Source organism: Schistocerca nitens, chromosome 9 (assembly GCF_023898315.1).
Source record: "Schistocerca nitens isolate TAMUIC-IGC-003100 chromosome 9, iqSchNite1.1, whole genome shotgun sequence".
In the NCBI taxonomy this organism is placed as follows: domain Eukaryota; kingdom Metazoa; phylum Arthropoda; class Insecta; order Orthoptera; family Acrididae; genus Schistocerca; species Schistocerca nitens.
The window spans coordinates 324,009,006-324,033,280 of NC_064622.1; the positions used below are offsets into that span (position 1 = coordinate 324,009,006).

The following is a 24,275-nucleotide window of genomic DNA, read 5'->3' on the forward strand; positions in this document are numbered from 1 at the left end:
ACAGCGACTGCATAGAAGCGATGGAAAAAACAGATGCCTACAAATATCTAGGATACATACAAAAAATAGGAATAGATAATACAAATATTAAAGAAGAACTAAAAGAAAAATATAGACAAAGACTAACAAAAATACTGAAAACAGAATTGACAGCATGAAACAAGACAAAAGCTATAAATACTTATGCTATACCAATATTTAGCTACTCATTTGGAGTAGTGAAATGGAGTAACACAGACCTAGAAGCACTCAATACACTTACACAATCACAATGCCACAAATATAGAATACATCACATACATTCAGCAACAGAAAGATTCACATTAAGCAGAAAGGAAGGAGGAAGGGGATTTATCGACATAAAAAACCTACATTATGGACAGGTAGACAATTTAAGAAAATTCTTTATAGAACGAGCAGAAACTAGCAAAATACACAAGGCAGTCACTCATATAAATACATCGGCTACACCACTGCAATTTCATAACCACTTCTACAACCCTTTAGATCACATAACATCAACAGATACGAAGAAAGTAAATTGGAAAAAGAAAACACTTCATGGCAAGCACCCGTATCATCTATCACAGCCACACATCGATCAAGACGCATCCAACACATGGCTAAGAAAAGGCAATATATACAGTGAGACGGAAGGATTCATGATTGCAATACAGGATCAAACAATAAACACCAGATATTACAGCAAGCATATTATTAAAGATCCCAATACCACAACAGATAAATGCAGACTTTGTAAACAACAAATAGAAACAGTAGATCACATCACAAGCAGATGTACAATACTAGCAAATACAGAATACCCCAGAAGACATGACAATGTAGCAAAAATAATACATCAACAGCTTGCCTTACAACATAAACTTTTAAAACAACAAGTTCCTACATACAAGTATGCACCACAAAATGTACTGGAGAATGATGAATACAAATTATACTGGAACAGAACCATTATAACAGATAAAACACCACCACATAACAAACCTGACATCATACTCACCAATAAAAAGAAGAAATTAACACAACTAATCGAAATATCCATATCCAATACAACAAATAAACAGAAGAAAACAGGAGAAAAAATTGAAAAACACATCCAACTGGCTGGGGAAGTCAAGGACATGTGGCATCAGGATAAAGTTGGCATTATACCAATTATACTATCAACTACACGAGTCATACCACACAATATCCACCTGTACATCAATGCAATACAGCTACATCCAAACTTATATATACAACTACAGAAATCCGTAATTATTGATACATGTTCAATTACCCGAAAGTTCCTAAATGCAATATAACATATACCGTACAGTTAAAAGGAAGTCATGCTTGATCAAGGTCCGTGTCACTTTCCATTTTTGACCAGGCATAATGTCTGAGAAAAGAAAGAAATAATAATAATAATAATAATAATAATAATAATAATAATGGAGGCCCGGGAAAAGAATAGGCCTCCGGTATGTTCTGCCAGTCGTAAAAGGCGACGAAAAGAACAAACCACTAATAGGGCTAACCCCCCTTTTAGTGTGATTAGTTGGTTCAGGACAGAACTAAAGAAGCCTCGGACAAGCGCCGTCATGGTCGGGGACGACGCTTGAACCCTATGCCCGCCCACAATGGTAACGACACTGCTAGCCAACTGGAAAATGATTTAAATCCAAATAGAGGTGTTTTGCAGGATATGCTTCCTGCAACCACCCTAGAAGGAAAACAAAGACAGAGGATGAGATGGTCAGATGAAGTTAATCGACACCTCATGTTCTGTTATTACCAAGCAACAAACCTAGGAACCAACACAACTGGATACAGATCACAAGTATACACAACATTTATTACCAGATACCCAGAATTAAAATTTTTAACAGAACAACGACTAGCTGATCAGATCCGTGTAATAATCAAAAATAACAGGATACCCCAGTCAGAATTAGAAAACATCAAACAAGAAGTACAACAAATACTGGAACAAAATAATGTGCAATCAGAAGAAGAAGAAAATACAGTAATGGACTCAAACATCCCAGAGCAAACAAACAAAGAACAACACACACCAATTAAACAATCAGAGGAAAACGAAATCTTAAGACAGCCACCAGAACAAGCACAAATTGAACACGAAGTGACACAGATGCTAGATATAGAAGAAAAATTTCAGCTAACATATATAGAATACAAAGACACAAATACAGACATTAGACCATTCTTGCATAGACCACCAAATAACCCACAAGTCGAAACAACAATAAAAACTATCAACACAATCATACACAACAAAATAAATGAAAACACAACTATGGAAGAGTTACAACTACTGGTTTATATAGGAGCACTCACTACACTAAATATACACACTAGACAGAGATCAGAACCAACCAACACACAGAAGAAACCCACAAAACCAGCATGGCAACACAGGCTACAGATCAGAATAGAAAAACTGAGAAAAGACATCGGACAGCTAACACAATTTATAAGAAATGAAATCTCGGAAAAAAAACGAAAAAGGTTAGGTAAAATCTCACAACAAGAAGCGACAGAGCAATTAGACGAAAAGAAGCAGAAATTACAAGCATTAGCCAAACGACTCAGAAGATACAAAAAAAGTGAAAATAGAAGGAAACAAAACCAAACATTCAACACAAACCAAAAGAAATTTTACCAGACAATAGATAACACACACATTAAAATAAACAATCCACCAAACATAACAGACATGGAACACTTCTGGAGCAACATATGGTTAAACCCGGTACAACATAACAGGCATGCACGGTGGATACAAGCAGAAACAGACACATACAAGATGATACCACAAATGCCTGAAGTGATAATTTTGCAACATGAAGTCACCCAAGCAATTAATTCTACTCACAATTGGAAAGCCCCTGGAAATGATAAAATAGCAAATTTCTGGTTAAAGAAGTTCACCTCAACACATTCACATCTAACTAAATTATTTAACAGTTACATTGCAGACCCATACACATTCCCTGATACACTTACACATGGAATAACTTATCTGAAACCTAAAGATCAAGCAGACACAGCGAACCCAGCTAAATATCGCCCCATAACATGCCTACCAACAATATACAAAATATTAACTTCAATCATTAAACAGAAATTAATGACACATACAACACAGAACAAAATTATAAATGAAGAACAAAAAGGCTGCTGCAAAGGAGCACGAGGATGTAAAGAGCAACTGATAATAGATGCAGAGGTGACATATCAAGCTAAAACTAAACAAAGGTCGCTACACTACGCATACATTGATTACCAAAAAGCTTTTCATAGTGTACCCCACTCATGGTTACTACAGATATTGGAAATATACAAAGTAGATCCTAAATTGATACAGTTCCTAAACATAGTAATGAAAAATTGGAAAACCACACTTAATATCCAAACAAATTCAAATAATATCACATCACAGCCAATACAGATTAAGCGTGGAATATACCAAGGAGACTCATTAAGTCCTTTCTGGTTCTGCCTTGCTCTGAACCCACTATCCAACATGCTAAATAATACAAATTATGGATACAATATTACTGGAACATACCCACACAAAATCACACATTTGCTATACATGGATGATCTAAAACTACTGGCAGCAACAAATCAACAACTCAACCAATTACTAAAGATAACAGAAGTATTCAGCAATGATATAAGTATGGCTTTTGGAACAGACAAATGTAAGAAAAATAGCATAGTCAAGGGAAAACACACTAAACAAGAAGATTACATATTGGATAACCACAGCGACTGCATAGAAGCGATGGAAAAAACGGATGCCTATAAATATCTAGGATACAGACAAAAAATAGGAATAGATAATACAAATATTAAAGAAGAACTAAAAGAAAAATATAGACAAAGACTAACAAAAATACTGAAAACAGAATTGACAGCAAGAAACAAGACCAAAGCTATAAATACTTATGCCATACCAATATTGACCTACTCATTTGGAGTAGTGAAATGGAGTAACACAGACCTGGAAGCACTCAATACACTTACACGATCACAATGCCATAAATATAGAATACATCACATACATTCAGCAACAGAAAGATTCACCTTAAGCAGAAAGGAAGGAGGAAGGGGATTTATCGATATAAAAAACCTACATTATGGACAGGTAGACAATTTAAGAAAATTCTTTATAGAACGAGCAGAAACTAGCAAAATACACAAAGCAATCACTCATATAAATACATCGGCTACACCACTACAATTTCATAACCACCTCTACAACCCTTTAGACCACATAACATCAACAGATACGAAGAAAGTGAATTGGAAAAAGAAAACACTTCATGGCAAGCACCCGTATCATCTAACACAGCCACACATCGATCAAGACGCATCCAACACATGGCTAAGAAAAGGCAATATATACAGTGAGACAGAAGGATTCATGATTGCAATACAGGATCAAACAATAAACACCAGGTATTACAGCAAGCATATTATTAAAGATCCCAATACCACAACAGATAAATGCAGACTTTGTAAACAACAAATAGAAACAGTAGATCACATCACAAGCGGATGTACAATACTAGCAAATACAGAATACCCCAGAAGACATGACAATGTAGCAAAAATAATACATCAACAGCTTGCCTTACAACATAAACTTTTAAAACAACAAGTTCCTACATACAAGTATGCACCACAAAATGTACTGGAGAATGATGAATACAAATTATACTGGAACAGAACCATTATAACAGATAAAACAACGCCACATAACAAACCTGACATCATACTCACCAATAAAAAGAAGAAATTAACACAACTAATCGAAATATCCATACCCAATACAACAAATATACAAAAGAAAACAGGAGAAAAAATCGAAAAATACATCCAACTGGCTGAGGAAGTCAAAGACATGTGGCATCAGGATAAAGTTGACATCATACCAATTATAGTATCAACTACAGGAGTCATACCACACAATATCCACCAGTACATCAATGCAATACAGCTACATCCAAACACATATATACAACTACAGAAATCCGTAATTATTGATACATGTTCAATTACCCGAAAGTTCCTAAACGCAATATAACATATACCGTACAGTTAAAAGGAAGTCACGCTTGATCAAGGTCCGCGTCACTTTCATTTCGAACCAGACCTAAGGTCTGAGAAAGGAAAGAAATAATAATAATAACCCCCGTGGAGGCCCGGGAAAAGAATAGGCCTCCGGTATGCTCTGCCAGTCGTAAAAGGCGACGAAAAGAACAAACCACTAATAGGGCTAACCCCCCTTTTAGTGTGATTACTTGGTTCAGGACAGAACTAAAGAAGCCGCGGACAAGCGCCGTCATGGTCGGGGACGACGCTTGAACCCTATGCCCGCCCACAATGGTAATGACACTGCTAGCCAACTGGAAAATGATTTAAATCCAAATAGAGGTGTTTTGCAGGATATGCTTCCTGCAACCACCCTAGAAGGAAAACAAAGACAGAGGATGAGATGGTCAGATGAAGTTAATCGACACCTCATGTTCTGTTATTACCAAGCAACAAACCTAGGAACCAACACAACTGGATACAGATCACAAGTACACACAACATTTATTACCAGATACCCAGAATTAAAATTTTTAACAGAACAACGACTAGCTGATCAGATCCGTGTAATAATAAAAAATAACAGGATACCCCAGTCAGAATTAGAAAACATCAAACAACAAGTACAACAAATACTAGAACAAAATAATGTGCAATCAGAAGAAGAAGAAGAAGAAGAAAATACAGTAATGGACTTAAACATCCCAGAGCGAACAAAGAACAACACACATCAATTAAACAATCAGAGGAAAACGACATCTTAAGACAGCCACCAGAACAAGCACAAATAGAACACGAAGTGACACACATGTTAGATATAGAAGAGAAATTTCAGCTGACATATATAGAATACAGAGACACAAATACAGACATTAGACCATTCTTGCATAGACCACCAAATAACCCACAAGTCGAAACAACAATAACAACTATCAACACAATCATACACAACAAAATAAATGAAAATACAACAATGGAAGAGTTACAACTGCTGGTTTATGTAGGAGCACTCACTACACTAAATATACACACTAGGCAGAGATCAGAACCAACCAACACACAGAAGAAACCCACAAAACCAGCATGGCAACACAGGCTACAGATCAGAATAGAAAAACTGAGAAAAGACATCGGACAGCTAACACAATTTATAAGAAATGAAATATCAGACAAAAAACGAAAAAGGTTAGGTAAAATCTCACAACTAGAAGCGATAGAGCAATTCGATGAAAAGATAGAGAAATTACAAGCATTGGCCAAACGACTTAGAAGATACAAAAAAAGTGAAAATAGAAGGAAACAAAACCAAACATTCAACACAAACCAAAAGAAATTTTACCAGACAATAGATAACACACACATTAAAATAGACAATCCACCAAACATAACAGACATGGAACACTTCTGGAGCAACATATGGTCAAACCCGGTACAACATAACAGTCATGCACGGTGGATACAAGCAGAAACAGACACATACAAGATGATACCACAAATGCCTGAAGTGATAATTTTGTGACATGAAGTCACCCGAGCAATTAATTCTGCTCACAATTGGAAAGCCCCTGGAAAAGATAAAATAGCAAATTTCTGGCTAAAGTAGTTCACCTCAACACATTCACATCTAACTAAATTATTTAACAGTTACATTGCAGATCCATACACATTCCCTGATACACTTACACATGGAATAACTTATCTGAAACCTAAAGATCAAGCAGACACAGCAAACCCAGCTAAATATTGCCCCATAACATGCCTACCAACAATATACAAATTATTAACTGCAGTCATTACACAGAAATTAATGACACATACAACCCAGAACAAAATTATAAATGAAGAACAAAAAGCCTGTTGCAAAGGAGCACAAGGATGTAAAGAGCAAAAGAGCAACTAATATAGATGCAGAGGTGACATACTAAGCTAAAACTAAACAAAGGTCGCTACACTACGCATACATTGATTACCAAAAAACTTTTGATAGTGTACCCCACTCATGGTTACTACAGATATTGGAAATATACAAAGTAGATCCTAAATTGATGCAGTTCCTAAACATAGTTATGAAAAACTGGAAAACCACACTTAATATCCAAACAAACTCTAATAATATCACATCACAGCCAATACAGATTAAGCGTGGAATATACCAAGGAGACTCATTAAGTCCTTTCTGGTTCTGCCTTGCTCTGAACCCACTATCCAACATGCTAAACAATACAAATTATGGATACAATATTACTGGAACATACCCACACAAAATCACACATTTGCTATACATGGATGATCTAAAACTACTGGCAGCAACCAATCAACAACTCAACCAATTACTAAAGATAACAGAAGGATTCAGCAATGATATAAGTATGGCTTTTGGAACAGACAAATGTAAGAAAAATAGCATAGTCAAGGGAAAACACACTAAACAAGAAGATTACATATTGGATAACCACAGCGACTGCATAGAAGCGATGGAAAAAACGGATGCCTATAAATATCTAGGATACATGCAAAAAATAGGAATAGATAATACAAATATTAAAGAAGAACTAAAGGAAAAATATAGACAAAGACTAACAAAAATACTGAAAACAGAACTGACAGCAAGAAACAAGACAAAAGCTATAAATACTTATGCCATACCAATATTGACCTACTCATTTGGAGTAGTGAAATGGAGTAACACAGACCTAGAAGCACTCAATACACTTACACGATCACAGTGCCACAAATATAGAATACATCACATACATTCAGCAACAGAAAGATTCACATTAAGCAGAAAGGAAGGAGGAAGGGGATTTATCGACATAAAAAACCTACATTATGGACAGGTAGACAATTTAAGAAAATTCTTTATAGAACGAGCAGAAACTAGCAAAATACACAAGGCAATCACTCATATAAATACATCGGCTACACCACTGCAATTTCATAACCACTTCTACAACCCTTTAGATCACATAACATCAACAGATACGAAGGAAGCAAATTGGAAAAAGAAAACACTTCATGGCAAGCACCCGTATCATCTAACACAGCCACACATCGATCAAGACGCATCCAACACATGGCTAAGAAAAGGCAATATATACAGTGAGACAGAAGGATTCATGATTGCAATACAGGATCAAACAATAAACACCAGGTATTTCAGCAAGCATATTATTAAAGATCCCAATACCACAACAGATAAATGCAGACTTTGTAAACAACAAATAGAAACAGTAGATCACATCACAAGCGGATGTACAATACTAGCAAATACAGAATACCCCAGAAGACATGACAATGTCACAAAAATAATACATCAACAGCTTGCCTTACAACGTAAACTTATAAAACAACACGTTCCTACATACAAGTATGCACCACAAAATGTACTGGAGAATGATGAATACAAATTATACTGGAACAGAACCATTATAATGGATAAAACAACGCCACATAACAAACCTGACATCATACTCACCAATAAAAAGAAGAAATTAACACAACTAATCGAAATATCCATACCCAATACAACAAATATACAAAAGAAAACAGGAGAAAAAATTGAAAAATACATCCAACTGGCTGAGGAAGTCAAAGACATGTGGCATCAGGATAAAGTTGACATCATACCAATTATACTATCAACTACAGGAGTCATACCACACAATATCCACCGATACATCAATGCAATACAGCTGCATCCAAATATATATATACAATTACAGAAATCCGTAATTATTGATACATGTTCAATTACCCGAAAGTTCCTAAATGCAATATAACATGTACCGTATAGCAAAAAGGAAGTGACGCTTGATAAAGGTCCGCGTCACTCCATTCCTAACCAGACTTAACGTCTGAGAAAGTAAAGATGATGATGATGATAATAATAATAATAATAATTATTATTATTATTATTATTGTTATTGTTATTATTATTATTAAATTATTATTATTATTATTCAATGAATGCTAATAGAACAATGTGTTGTCATGAACTTTTACAGAAATAGTAAAGCTACAAGTTTTATCACTATCTCTTTCCTTATTGGCACAGGTACTGAAGCTGCTAACAGAATGTGACAGTGTATCAGGAGGAATACCTGATGGAGATATACTTTATTTTGTGACAGTGGCATTCATGAGTATAGAAGAAGTTCTCAGAACCAGAGACACATTTCTACTGAGACTGATATTAGATTTCTTCGCTGATGTTAACTCCATTACCCACACACGGCAAGTTCTTCTTTCATATACAAGGTGATTTTATTGGTTTTCTTTGAGTTGTAAATTTGACAATGGCAAAGATTGCATGAATAAATTATCTGTTAATCTTCTTTGTACCTGTCTAAATGAGTATGAAAATAATTTGTTTTATCAGTGAAAATAAAAATATCTACTCACTAAGCTGCAGCAAGAGAAATCGTGTATTAAGGTTTAGCAAATGTGCAAGTGTTCAGAGGCTCCTTATTCTATCCCTCCACTTTTACCACATACAATGCACGTTGCTTTCCGCTCTTATTAACTCTTGCTCTTGTTTTGTCTCTTTTATGGTAGCTGGATTGAGGACACTAGGTTATTGTTGTACTTAGTTGGTTTGAGGTGATATCCACGTACTAATCAACAATTGCATATTTTATTGTAGTCATCTATAACTAAACTGAAACTATACATTAATGCAACATACAAATAGATATACATATTTAACTATCATCATCAAATGTAACTTAATATTGATGTCTGTATCTTTGAAAAATTACCAGTAATATAAATCCTTATAGCATTGATGGATGTCAGCATCGGAAAATTCAGCTGGTTCAACTTTTCATATAATTTCGTTTGCCGTGTCTGGTATTTAGTTCGTACTAAAATGACATGATTTAACTCAGTTTCATCTTCACTGTCTTGACGGCACATTGGGGAATCAACAGTTTTGTTATAAAGGTGATTGGAGTAACATCCGTGTCCTAACCAGTTTCTTATAATGGAGCTCGAGTCCCATTTGCTCATTCTGGCTCTGTTAAATGACAGTTTTCTTGACAGTTCGTGTTGAACATGAACAAAAAATCTCCTTATGTTCCTTTGGGTAACCATCCAGTCCCTGCCAAATTTTTCCTGTGCTTGGTGGTGTTTTTTCCATACAAAATAACAAAGGGCTACGGAACATGAAGTGTTGAATATGGAAACATGCTGTTTGACGTTAGCATGAGAGGTTAAGTTAAATGTAGCTCATCTAATGTGCTTCTGATGATGAATGTGTGATTAAAAGAAAGAGAATGTCAGCCAAGTGTGTGTAGTGTAAGGCTGATCTCCTGTATACAAGGTCTGTCTGGAAACTAATCTCCATTAGGCTGAAAATAAGATATTGTAATACTTAAAGCAGTTTTTTATATAAATTCTACACTTTTACATTACTTCTCTGTATAATTATAACGCAGATTTAAGCATTTATCATACATCATATCAAGTTGACCTGTTCACTCTGCATAAAATTGTGCCATCTGAGATTCTAGCCAGTTTGTGACAGTATCTTGAAATTTTTTCATGTCCATTATGAGGTCAAAATCGCTTGAAGCCAAGACTGGACTGTAGGGCGAATGTTAAAAACTGGGAATTTTGAACTGATACAACAATTTTTGTGTTTGCTGGGCAGATTGAGGTCAAACACATGTTGTGCAGAAACATGACTCTAGTAGTGAAGATGTCATATTGTAATGGTAGGCAATGAAAGCCTTGTCACTCCATCTGTCTGTGAAAATGCATTTATCTTTTCACTCTTAAAACACCAACCACTCATCACTCACCACTCATCACATTTGCAGATGTGTCAGGTATTATGATTTGTCCATAGTTATAATGATTTCTGGACTAAAATTACGGTGGTAAGATAACCCTTGCCAAAATTACGGAATTTGCTATTTAATTTATTTTAGTAGTTTGACATCACCATGTTTTTCGTTGCATCATTTTGTGAACCCACAAAGTTCAGTTTTTATTGCTGTGAAAATTCCTTTCACTGTGCTTACCAATTGTACAATGTCCTTAACTGTTTTGTATTTTGAAAAACGTAACTTCGAGATCTAATTTTTAAACAGCGAGTACCCTTTCTTGTCTTTCTTACTAGGGAGTTGTTGTTGTTGTTGTTGTTGTTGTTGTTGTGGTCTTCAGTCCTGAGACTGGTTTGATGCAGCTCTCCATGCTACTCTATCCTGTGCAAGCTTCTTCATCTCCCAGTACCTACTGCAACCTACATCCTTCTGAATCTGCTTAGTGTATTCATCTCTTGGTCTCCCCCTACGATTTTTACCCTCCACGCTGCCCTCCAATACTAAATTGGTGATCCCTTGATGCCTCAGAACATGTCCTACCAACCGATCCCTTCTTCTGGTCAAGTTGTGCCACAAACTCCTCTTCTCCCCAATCCTATTCAGTACCACCTCATTAGTTATGTGATCTACCCATCTAATCTTCAGCATTCTTCTGTAGCACCACATTTCGAAAGCTTCTATTCTCTTCTTGTCCAAACTATTTATTGTCCATGTTTCACTTCCATACATGGCTACACTCCATACAAATACTTTCAGAAATGACTTCCTGACACTTAAATCTATACTCGATGTTAACAAATTTCTCTTCTTCAGAAACGCTTCCCTTGCCATTGCCAGTCTACATTTTATAGCTTCTCTACTTCGACCATCATCAGTTATTTTGCTCCCCAAATAGCAAAACTCCTTTACTACTTTAAGTGTCTCATTTCCTAATCTAATACCCTCAACATCACCCGACTTAATTCGACTACATTCCATTATCCTCGTTTGCTTTTGTTGATGTTCATCTTGTATCCTCCCTTCAAGACACAATCCATTCCGTTCAACTGCTCTGTCAAGTCCTTTGCTGTCTCTGACAGAATTACAATGTCATCGGCGAACCTCAAAGTTTTTATTTCTTCTCCATGGATTTTAATACCTACTCCGAATTTTTCTTTTGTTTCCTTTACTGCTTGCTCAATATACAGATTGAATAACATCGGGGAGAGGCTACAACCCTGTCTTACTCCCTTCCCAACCACTGCTTCCCTTTCATGTCCCTCGACTCTTATAACTGCAATCTGGTTTCTGTACAAATTGTAAATAGCCTTTCGCTCCCTGTATTTTACCCCTGCCACCTTTAGAATTTGAAATAGAGTATTCCAGTCAACATTGTCAAAAGCTTTCTCGAAGTCTACAAATGCTAGAAACGTAGGTTTGCTTTTCCTTAATCTTTCTTCTAAGATAAGTCGTAAGGTCAGTATTACCTCACGTGTTCCAGTATTTCTACGGAATCCAAACTGATCTTCCCCGAGGTCGGCTTCTACTAGTTTTTCCATTCGTCTGTAAAGAATTCGTGTTAGTATTTTGCAGCTGTGGCTTATTAAACTGATTGTTCGGTAATTCTCACATCTGTCAACACCTGCTTTCTTTGGGATTGGAATTATTATATTCTTCTTGAAGTCTGAGGGTATTTCGCCTGTTTCATACATCTTGCTCACCAGATGGTAGAGTTTTGTCAGGACTGGCTCTCCCAAGGGAGTTAAAGGCCTAAATTCTTGCTTTCGAAGCATTATAATTAAGCTTCAAATAGAGATTTCTACTGTCAATTTTTTTTATAAATATTTCTATGCCCCCCCTCCCTAATTCTCTTGCCCCCATTACTGATAGCTTCTTTTCAAACTTGGCATCTCTGCATTTAGTTCATTTCAGCACAAATTTCACAGTAGTGTCGCCGCCGCTGCTGCTGCTGGGGTCTCCCTCTTGCATTGTCATTATCCTTGATGTACTTTCTTTTGGTTATTATTGCATTTCACAGTTATTTACTGATAACTCCTATTAATCAAAGTATGTGCAGATTTGGGCTCATTTATGTACAATCTCCCAAGAATGTGTTCATAGTTGAAATCAAAAGTAATTAAAATTTCACCTGAATTAGTAGCTGAGAGGATTAACAAACCACATTTGTAAACACACTAAATGACACCATACAAAACATATTACCTCTAACTCCTTTTGTTGTGAGCTTCAAAAAGCTGCTGTTGTGATAAATAACTGTTGTAAGCCAAAATTATTCCATCAAAATTTTCGTTTATGATAAGTTTTACCCACAGCTTTACACATTGCATGAAGTAGGAAGAAAACTATAACATGTATACTGTTTCAGCTTTAAGGATGGCGTGGAGAAGCTGTTAGATCAGCACTGCCAGTCAGATCCACCTGAAGAGCTTGGCATGCTGCTGGAGTTCTTGCAGACTTTAATCTTAATCCGTGTAGAAGACCTCATGCCACTGCATAGCCGCATTTTACAGTTGGCGCTGTGCTCTATTCCATGTTCTGCTGTTGCAGCCCCAGCACTCTCACTTGCTCAAGCTATACTCAGTACCAGCACCAATACCTCCGGAGAGAGTGGAAGTTTAATAGGACAATTCAGTGGGAGTCTTTCTGTAAGTTTGATTTCCCCCTGTAAAAAATTGTAGAGTTTTGGAAAAAGGGGCAGATAAAAGCAGCAGTATATCTAGTATGGAGGAAGTTGTCATAAAATCTGTCAGAGAGACAATGAATATGAATATATGGAAAGAATTGTCACAGAAACTGCTGTATAACAAGTAGGTTACCATTCAAACAATGGAAAATCAAGGATGGAATAATGAGAAGCAACACTTCACCATCCAGTACCCATGCCCTGCTATCCTTCTCCCTCCCCACCCCAGCCTCCTCCTTACCTGCTCTCCCCCCCCCCCCCCCCCAAAAAAAAAAAAGGGATAGAGAGAGAAGAAAAAATCGATGGCTTCTCCCATCATGCACTGCTGCTCACAATTTGGCCTTGGCAGTCAGACTGTGTGTGTGTGTGTGTGCGTGTGTGTGTGTGTGTGTGTGTGTGTGTGTGTGAGAGAGAGAGAGAGAGAGAGAGAGAGAGAGAGAGAGAGAGAAAGTTCTCTAATTCTGATTAAGGCCTTTCTGGCCGAAACCTTGCTTGTTTGACAGTCTTTTTGTGTTGTCTATCTGCAACTCAGCATCTCCGCTATATGGTGAGTAGTAATCTATCTTTTTCATAATATTGTCAGGTAAGTTACTAATAACAAATTCATTCACACTGTTTCTGAAATGATGGAATATGTTGCAGTTTATTGTTAAATATCATAAAAGTGATACTGCCAACATTAATGTGCTAAGTAAACAATCACAAAACTTTTTACCATATTTGCTTTGGGACGTTAGAGTACATAACAGGAATTAAATTACAAATTGTTGCTTATTTAACTTCTATAAAATATTCATCCTACTTTTTTATCATTTTGTTTCAAAGTAACTGCTGTTTGAGTCTTATTTCCAGAATTAAGGTTTTTGTTGATGTTCAGTGCAGGTTGTTTAGTGGAGAATGATCTGATTACAGCAGGTTGTGTTTGTTGATGAAAACATGCTACAGAACTGGGACAAATTGTAAAATACCCACAAAACTCTAAAGGTTTTTTGCTATGTTATTACAAAAGCTCAGTCTTCACCACCAGCTGACCAGACTCCGTATACGCAATAATATATCACTTAATATTAGATTTTTTCATTGACAGAAGTCACTGCTGCTGTTACTCTGATTTCAGTTCATTTACATCATGAGTTGTACATACCCTCACAAAGAAATCAGATGTGGTCATGTCTGAAGATCTTGGATGCCACGAATGTAGGGCAGTGTCTGTGTCCCATGTGCCATATTCAGTGCTGAGGCAGTTTTTCAGTGAGAAATTTTCATGAATTGTTTAGCCAGTGGGGTGGAGTTCCATCCTGTTGGAATAAGAAATCGTTGCAACCTTTCAGAAAAAAAGTGTCATCTGCTGTATTTCAGGATAACTCATTCCTGGCACTGTGTTATTCCCAGAAAAGTATGCTTCATAAACAGTTTTGTAGGAAGCGGAACAGAGCACATCATTTTTTAATAAAAATTAAGAGCATGTACACATTTATTTAAAAATGGTGACCAGTTTCCATGTACTCTAGATAATCATCAAACCATACTTGGTCCCTGCTTGCCACCTTGGAGTGTGGTCTGATGATGGTCTAAAATAGAATGAAACTGATCACCATTTTAATATAAATGTGTATTTGTGATCAAGACTGCCTTTTAACATTTATCAAATATTGTTTGAAGATTGCCACTATTTCCAATGACGATTACAAAAATAATGAAAATACAATCCTGCTCAATGCCACTATTTCCAATGACGATTACAAAAATAATGAAAATACAATCCTGCTCAATGATTTTCTGAGTGTTCTGGTTCTCCCTACACCCATGTTATACCTGTTAACTTTAGCACTGACACGAAAATTAATTGTAATAAAAATACGTCTTATATTTTATCTAAGCGAGTATTATTAATGTCAACACATTTCCTTTTTTCATCAAATCCAAAAGCTTGCAAAAATTTTACTCACTGTGCATTTCAGTCCATAGGTCACCTTAACACTTGCCTGTCATATAGGAGATTAAAAGATGTCTGGTTGAATTTTGAGTAGGCTTCTGTGGGCTCTGGTCAAAAGTTAGCAAAATGCTCTTCACTCTTAGATCAGAAGTATGACGTTGACATGCTCCTTATCTTTGCACAGATATTCTATCTTTTTATATTGAAAAAATTGTTTTTCACCATTAGCAAAAAAGAAAATACACCCAAAGCACCAACACTTTTGTACATAACCAGAATTAAAGTACAAAATGTTGTAAATGTAATTGCCATAAAATATCTGTCATACTTTTACATCATTTTGGGACCACAGTTACTAGCTTACACTTCTTCAACTGCAGCTCACACAATTCCTTCTGTTGCCAGATGCCACTGTGCTTCAAACTAAAGATCAGCAATGGAAAGACTGGCATCCAGCAGAATTTCTCTGAAACCCTGTCACACCTATTCTATCAACACACATTTCATTCTCATAATACATCATAATATAAAATGTTTTGTAATTGCACCTTAGAGCAACGGTTAATAACATAGCAAAAAACTTTAATGTTTTATATGTGTTTTGCATTCTGTCCCTGTTTAATAGCAGGTGCTTATCAATGAACATCAATTGCTAAAAATCAGATCATCCCTGTTTTGTAGCATGTGCCTACCAATAAATATAAATTGTTAAATTCTTTTTGAAATATGCTATATTTTTGTAATAATATAATACCCATAACAAGTTACAAGTAATATCAGCTGTCTTTATGTACTTCATAGAAGTTAATAAAAAATCTGAAATCATATATCAAATAAAATTTTTTAAGAAAAGTTCACACACACACACACACACACACACACACACACACACACACACACACAGTGCATGACAGAAAAAGCAAAACTGAAACAGCATGGGTTGAGAGGGTTTGTGTCGTTATTTCAGTGATAACAATATTGAATCAAATTCACAGCCCAGTTGTCAGTATGACGTTGCACCACCTCTGGCCTGGATTCGTGCACTGGTAAGAAGGGTGTCAGAAAGCTATCTTTTCCTGAGGCAATCTGACCCACAGCTGTTGTAACTGTTTCTTGATGTCTTGGATACTGGCACTGGGACATAATTGTTGGCTCCCCCCTGCGGGTCCGGGGATTAGAATAGGCCCGAGGTATTCCTGCCTGTCGTAAGAGGCGACTAGGAGGAGTCCCTCCCCCTCAAGGGGGTAGTTAGCGCCTGCGTCCGGAGACGGACGGTTCCACGACTTCTATTTGCGGTCATTTTGCTTTTTCACTTCTCGTTTCTTCCTTCCTTTGGTTGGTTCCTTTCTTTGCTCTTCTCCACCTCACTGTCTTCCTTACTCTTTCCCCTGCATAATCTCCTTGCCTTCTCATTGCCTTCTTGCCTTCTTCTCCTTGCCTTCTCATTGCCTTCTTCTCCTTGCCTTCTCATTGCCTTTTTCTCCTTGCCTTCTCTGGTCTCCGCCTCGGCGTTTGAGACAGTCTGTCCTCTCTCTCTCTCTCTCTCTCTCTCTCTCTCTCTCTCTCTCTCTCTCTCTCCCCCTCTCTCTCTCTCTCTCTCTCCTTTTTCCTCTTCTTCCTTCCTCCCTGTGCGCGCCTGAAGGCCGACCCACGCGTAGCCGGTGACGGGGTAACGCGTAATTCCCCGCCCTGGGTAGACATGTAAGGCACGCGCGTACCCCCTGGTAAAGGCCAGGCCCGGGGAGGGGTGATTGCCTGAGCTGATACCTTCTGACCATGCCGATTGGTCCCTCCGTCTGTTTCTCGGGAGGTGTGACCTGAGGTGTAAACATTCACCTAAGGCGGGAGTGCCCTCTGAGAGGGTCCCCACAAGGAAGGAGCGCGCCATCGGAGACGCTGGCAATCATGGGGGATTCCTCCGCAATGGATTTCACTCCATCTCTCTCGACTTCTGCCCAAAAACGGAAACTTGACCAGCTACCAGTGACAAAAGTACTACCGCCTGCCCCACAGTTCCTCGTCGTTTCTCGATCTGAGGACGGAAAGGATTTTTCCTCTGTCAACCCTTTCGTTATCCAAAAGGGCGTCGATGCCATAGCCGGATCTGTCAAATCTTGTACCAGGTTGCGTAACGGTACCTTATTACTCGAAACTGAGAGCGCCTTTCAGGCACAAAAACTGCTTCGGGTCACACTCCTGTACACATTCCCTGTCCGGGTGGAGGCTCACCGAACTTCGAATTCATCTCGTGGTGTGGTCTATACTAGATCCCTCAATGGCTTGACTGACGAGGAGATTCAATCTTTCCTCGCTGAGCAGGGCGTGACGGCTGTCCATACGTTCATGAAAAAGGTCAACAATGACCTTGTACCGACCCGGACGCTTTTCTTGACCTTCGATAGTGTTCAGCTGCCATCGCGCATCAAAGTGGGCTACGAGGTCATTTCTGTTCACCCCTATGTCCCGACACCTACGCGCTGCTACCAGTGTCAGCGTTTCAATCACACTCGCCAGTCTTGTTCCAATGCGGCTAAATGTGTCACTTGTGGCAGGGATGCCCATGAGGGTGACTGTCCACCTCTGTCTCCTCGTTGTGTGAACTGTCAGGGTGACCATGCCGCATCCTCCCGCGACTGTCCTGTCTATAAGGAAGAACGCTGTATCCAAGAAATTCGGGTCAAAGAGAAAGTGTCCACCTCGGCTGCTCGCAAGCTATTGGCTAGTAGGAAGCCCACGCTGCTCCCCGCGGGGAAATACAGTACTGTCCTCGCCTCTCCTCGGACTACCAGGGAGGTGGCAACCCAGACATGCGATCTGACCTTCAGCACCACGGTCGTCCGTTCGGCCAGTGCTAAGATCGCGCGGTCGACGTCTCCTCTTCCTCCCATCACCCCACAGACACCAGCCCCTTCATCAGCTTCTGCTAAGACGAAGACCCAGAAGTCAGATGCACGGGCCTTCAAGAAGGAACCGTCCCGTGCAGACTTCCTACGTACCTCGACCTCCCAGCCTTCGACCGGTACTTCCACCAAACGACCTTCCAAGAAGGCTCATAGGAAGCACAGTTCTCCTTCTCCGCCACGGCGTATTTCTTCTGCTGCGCCACCCAGCGGTTGCCGCCCCAGGCCGTCATCCGTTTCGCCTGGCCGCACCGCTGGTCGCCGAACATCTGGCCATTCACCGGTGGAGGAAGCTCCCCCTCCCGGCCATCTTCCGAAGATGGCCGATGAACCTATAGACCCAATGGACGATGACTGTCCGCCTACTGATAGCGGCGGCAGTGCTCGCTCGAAGCCAGGCCCTCAGCGGCCTTCGAGGTGACCCCTTCTTTCATCTTCCCTTTTTTTTTTTCTTACGATGGCACTTATTCACTGGAATATTCGCAGCATTCGCTCCAAGCGAGAGGACTTGAAGTTGCTGCTCCGCTTGCACCGTCAGCTCGTCGTAGCCCTCCAGGAAACGAAGCTACGCCCATGCGATCAAATTGCCTTGGCACACTACACCTCTGTGCATTTTGACCTACCCCCTTTGGTAGGTATCCCGGCTCATGGAGGGGTTATGTTGCTGGTCCGGGATGATATTTACTACGATCCCATCACGTTGCACACCGGCCTGCAGGCAGTTGCCATCTGCATTACTCTCCCCACTTTTACATTTTCCATTTGTACCATTTACACTCCATCGTCGTCTGCCGTTACCAGGGCAGACATGATGCAACTTATTGCTCAGCTACCTGCACCATTTTTGTTAACTGGAGACTTCAATGCCCACCATCCCCTTTGGGGCTCTCCAGCATCCTGCCCGAGGGGCTCCCTGTTAGCAGACCTTTTCAACCAGCACAATCTTGTCTGCCTCAATACTGGCGCCCCTACTTTTCTTTCGGACACATTTCACACCTATTCCCATTTAGATCTCTCTATATGTACTCCCCAACTTGCACGCCGGTTCGAGTGGTATGCACTTTCTGATACATATTCGAGCGACCACTTCCCGTGTGTTATCCATCTCCTGCAGCATACCCCCTCTCCGTGCTCATCTAGTTGGAACATCTCCAAATCAGACTGGGGGCTCTTATCTTCCAGGGCGACCTTTCAGGATCAAACATTCACAAGCTGCGATAGTCAGGTCGCACACCTCATGGAAGTCATTCTCACTGCTGCTGAATATTCCATCCCTCACACTACTTCTTCTCCACGTCGCGTACCGGTCCCCTGGTGGACCGCAGCATGTAGAGACGCTTTACGTGCTCGTCGACGTGCTTTACGCACCTTTAAACGCCACCCTACAGTGGCGAATTGTATCAATTATAAATGATTACGTGCACAGTGTCGTCGTATTATTAAAGAAAGCAAGAAAGCCAGCTGGGCTGCTTTCACAAGCACCTTCAACAGTTTTACTCCTTCTGTTGTCTGGGGTAGCCTGCGCCGGCTATCTGGCACTAAGGTCCACTCACCAGTTTCTGGCTTGACGGTCGCGAATGACGTCCTTGTGGCACCTGAGGCTGTCTCCAATGCCTTCGGCCGCTTTTTCGCAGAGGTTTCGAGCTCCGCTCATTACCACCCTGCCTTCCGCCCCCGCAAACAGGCAGAGGAGGCTAGGCCACCTAACTTCCGCTCCTCGAATCGTGAAAGTTATAATGCCCCATTCACCATGCGGGAACTCGAAAACGCACTTGGCCGATCACGGTCCTCCGCTGCAGGGCCTGATTCTATTCATATTCAGATGCTGAAGAACCTTTCTCCTGCGGGTAAAGGTTTTCTTCTTCGTACTTACAATCGCAGCTGGATTGAGGGACATGTTCCCGCATGCTGGTGCGAGTCTATTGTTGTCCCGATTCCTAAGCCGGGGAAGGACACGCACTTGCCTTCCAGTTATCGACCCATCTCGCTTACCAGCTGTGTCTGTAAAGTGATGGAGCGAATGGTTAACTCTCGATTGGTTTGGCTGATCGAGTCTCGACGCCTCCTTACCAATGTCCAATGTGGATTTCGTAGGCGCCGCTCTGCTGTTGACCATCTGGTTACCTTGTCGAACTTCATTATGAATAACTTCTTGCGGAAGCGCCCGATTGCGGCTGTGTTCTTTGATTTGGAGAAGGCTTATGACACCTGTTGGAGGGCGGGCATTCTCCACACCATGCATACATGGGGCCTTCGCGGTCGCCTCTCTCTTTTTATTCGTTCCTTTTTAATGGATCGACGGTTCAGGGTACGTGTGGGTTCTGTCCTGTCAGACACCTTTCGCCAGGAGAATGGGGTGCCACAGGGCTCAGTTTTGAGCGTCGCTCTCTTCGCCATAGCGACCAATCCAATAATGGATTGCCTCCCAGCTGATGTATCAGGCTCCCTTTTCGTGGACGATTTTACCATCTATTGCAGCGCGCAGCGTACGTGTTTCCTGGAGCGCTGTCTTCAGCGTTCTCTTGACCGTCTTTACTCCTGGAGTGTCGCCAATGGCTTCCGTTTTTCTGCCGAGAAGACGGTCTGTATTAACTTCTGGCGCTACAAAGAGTTTCTCCCACCGTCCTTACGACTCGGTCCCGTTTGCTCTCCCATTCGTGGAGACAACAAAATTTTAAGGTCTTACATTTGACAGGAAACTTAGTTGGTCTCCACATGTGTCATATTTGGCTGCCCGTTGTACCCGTTCTCTCAATGTCCTCCGTGTTCTCAGTGGTATGTCGTGGGGAGCGGATCGAACCGTCCTACTTCGCCTATATCGGTCGATCGTCCGCTCCAAGCTGGATTATGGGAGCTTCGTATACTCCTCTGCACGGCCATCCATCTTACGCCGCCTCAACTCCATACAACATCGGGGTTTACGACTTGCGATCGGAGCGTTTTATACTAGTCCCGTCGAGAGTCTTCATGCTGACGCTGGTGAGTTGCCACTCACCTACCGGCGCGATATACTGCTTTGTCGGTATGCCTGTCGGCTACTGGCAATGCCCGACCACCCGTCTTATCATTCCTTTTTTTATGACTCTCTCGACAGTCAATACGGGTTGTATGTCTCCGCCCTGCTACCCCCTGGAGTTCGCTTTCGTCGCCTCCTTCAACACCTTAATTTTTCACTCCCTGCCACCTTTCGAGTGGGCGAGAGCCACACGCCACCTTGGCTCCAGGCTCAGGTTCGCGTCCACCTTGACCTCTGCTCGCTCCCGAAGGAGGTTACCCCCGGTTCAGTCTACCACTCCCGTTTTGTCGAACTTCGTTCGAAGTTCATTAATATGACCTTCATTTATACAGATGGCTCTAAGACCAATGACGGGGTCGGGTGTTCTTTTATTGTCGGGGCACAAAGTTTCCAATATCGGCTCCATGGCCATTGTTCGGTCTTCACAGCTGAGCTCTTTGCCCTCTACCAGGCTGTCCTTTACATCTGCCGCCACCGACATTCTGCATATGTCATCTGCTCCGATTCCCTGAGCGCTATCCAGAGCCTCGGTGATCCGTACCCGGTTCACCCTTTCGTGCACCGGATCCAACGCTCTCTTCAGCAGCTGGTGGATGTTGGTTCTCCGGTTAGCTTTATGTGGGTTCCTGGCCATGTCGGTATCCCTGGGTACGAAGCTGCAGATACTGCGGCCAAGGCTGCGGTCCTCCAGCCTCGGACAGCTTCTTGTTGTGTCCCTTCGTCAGATTGTAGCAGGGTAATTTGTCGGCGCATTGTATCGCTGTGGCATGCCGATTGGGCTGCACTTACAGACAACAAGCTTGGGCCTTGAAAGCTCTTCCCGTGGCTTGGACATCCTCCTCACGCCCTTCTCGGCGGGAGGAGGTAGTTTTGGCCCGGTTGCGAATTGGCCACTGCCGGTTCAGCCATCGCCATCTGCTGACGGCTGCTCCGGCGCCGTTCTGCCCATGTGGGCGATTGCTGACGGTCCGCCACATTTTAACGTCGTGTCCGGATTTTAACACCCTGCGTCTCGATCTTGGCCTGCCATGTACTGTAGAAGCCATTTTAGCGGATGACCCATGAGCAGCTGCTCGCGTTCTTCATTTTATCAATTTGACAACCCTCTCAAAGGACATTTGATTATGCTGTTTTCTTTTTTAATCCTATGCCTGTCAGTCTGTCTTTCATCGTGTTTTCCGTTTCGTTGCTGTTTTAAACTTGTGACTTGCGGTGCATTCCTAAAGTAGTCTTGGCGCTAATGACCGTTGACGTTGTGCGCCCTAAAACCACAAAAAAATATATAGTTGGCTGAGTTGGTTCCACACGTTCTGTCGGGGACAGAACTGGGAGTTTTGTCTGGCCATAGGAGTACCTCAACATTACACAGGCAGTTAATAGAGGTCCATGTCATGTTTGGACAAACAATATCCTGTTGAGAAATTGCATCACAATACTTAGCGTCGGATGTAACACGGGAGGATACAGGATGCCTGACATATTGTCGTCACATCACAATTCCCTCAATCACACTAGCCTACTCCTGAAGTCATGCCTTCCCTTACATTCCCATGCAGTCCAACAACAGGCCACTGTCGCATCCAAATGTGCTACAAATCTGGATACTGTGTAACTCAACCAGCAATGTGAATGGAGACCCAGTGTTTAAATTCAGGTGCTGATAATGCTGTCTCGTGTGGGACTACAGTAATTCCATGCCCCCACAGTGATTACTCAACATCTGGTGCAGTTCCCACCCTTTGTACCAGGTCTGGTAACAATTCTAAACACAAGTAACGCCAACGTACTCGGATAGCTGTTCTACGTGTCACAGTGAATTGCAAATATAATTATTTATACATACCCACTAATGATGTGTACATGTACAAAATTACATTGACATCTGACAGTGTTTGGGGTGCTTGACTTTTTTTTGTCAGGCATTGTATATTTAAACCATTTTCTAGTGGATGTAAAACTGACATTTCAAGTGTCAGTTATAATGGATATTTAAATACTTTATGCAAAAAGACAAGAAAACTGAATTTATTCATGTATTGTGTAAGTACAGAAAAAGAACAAGAAAAATGTAGCTTACATTGTGGTTTGGTGAAGCAACATTAAATGATTATGGAAATGAAACAGAGCATACTAATAATACCAGTTTGTTGGACGTATGCTGCTCTGTTATTGAGATCTTCATTTAAAAGCACCTCACAAATTTGTAGCTACTTTCAGATGTTAGTAAACATGTTCTTATAAGCAGTCCTCATTGCATTCAAGACCACTAGTGTTCTATACATTCCCTGTGTTTCAGCTTTTGCACACACTCGCTAGAAAATGTAACTTTCAGCTTGACCTTGATGCACCATACACTGCAACTATTTTAAAATTTCATTTAATCTAAACTACTACTTTTAGTTTTTCGTTGGTAAAGCATGAAATTTAAAATTTGAATATTTCAAAATATATAACTCTTTTTATAGTAAAGCATATCAACAATTTTAATGCACAATTTCTTACGAAGAAAACACACCCGTTTTCATACAATAATACTGGGGAATTTACTTTTATATGTATCTGACTTTTGTGATCATTTAACATTGCTTTGCCGCAGAACAGTGTAGGGACAAAATTTTAGCTGTAAATATTGCCAGTAAATGTATTCTGAGCTCTGCATCCAGATGTCTTCTAAATGTGTTTCATCGAAGTGGAGGAGATGTTGAACAGCAGACAGGCACATATAAAAGGAGACAACTTGTTTAAAAAAAAAAAAATCAGGTGAACACACACATTCTCTCTCTCTCTC

General features: G+C 40.5%; 1 protein-coding gene across 1 annotated transcript in view; it reads left to right on the plus strand.

Annotated features, from left to right (window-relative positions):
• LOC126203111 (uncharacterized) overlaps nucleotides 1–24,275 on the plus strand; it is a 175,691-nt gene that overhangs the window by 52,856 nt on the left and 98,560 nt on the right. The window contains exons 4-5 of the mRNA XM_049937355.1: nucleotides 9,182–9,384; nucleotides 13,318–13,597. Of these exons, the coding sequence (XP_049793312.1) occupies nucleotides 9,182–9,384; nucleotides 13,318–13,597 (483 nt within the window). The remainder of the gene's footprint in view (nucleotides 1–9,181; nucleotides 9,385–13,317; nucleotides 13,598–24,275) is intronic.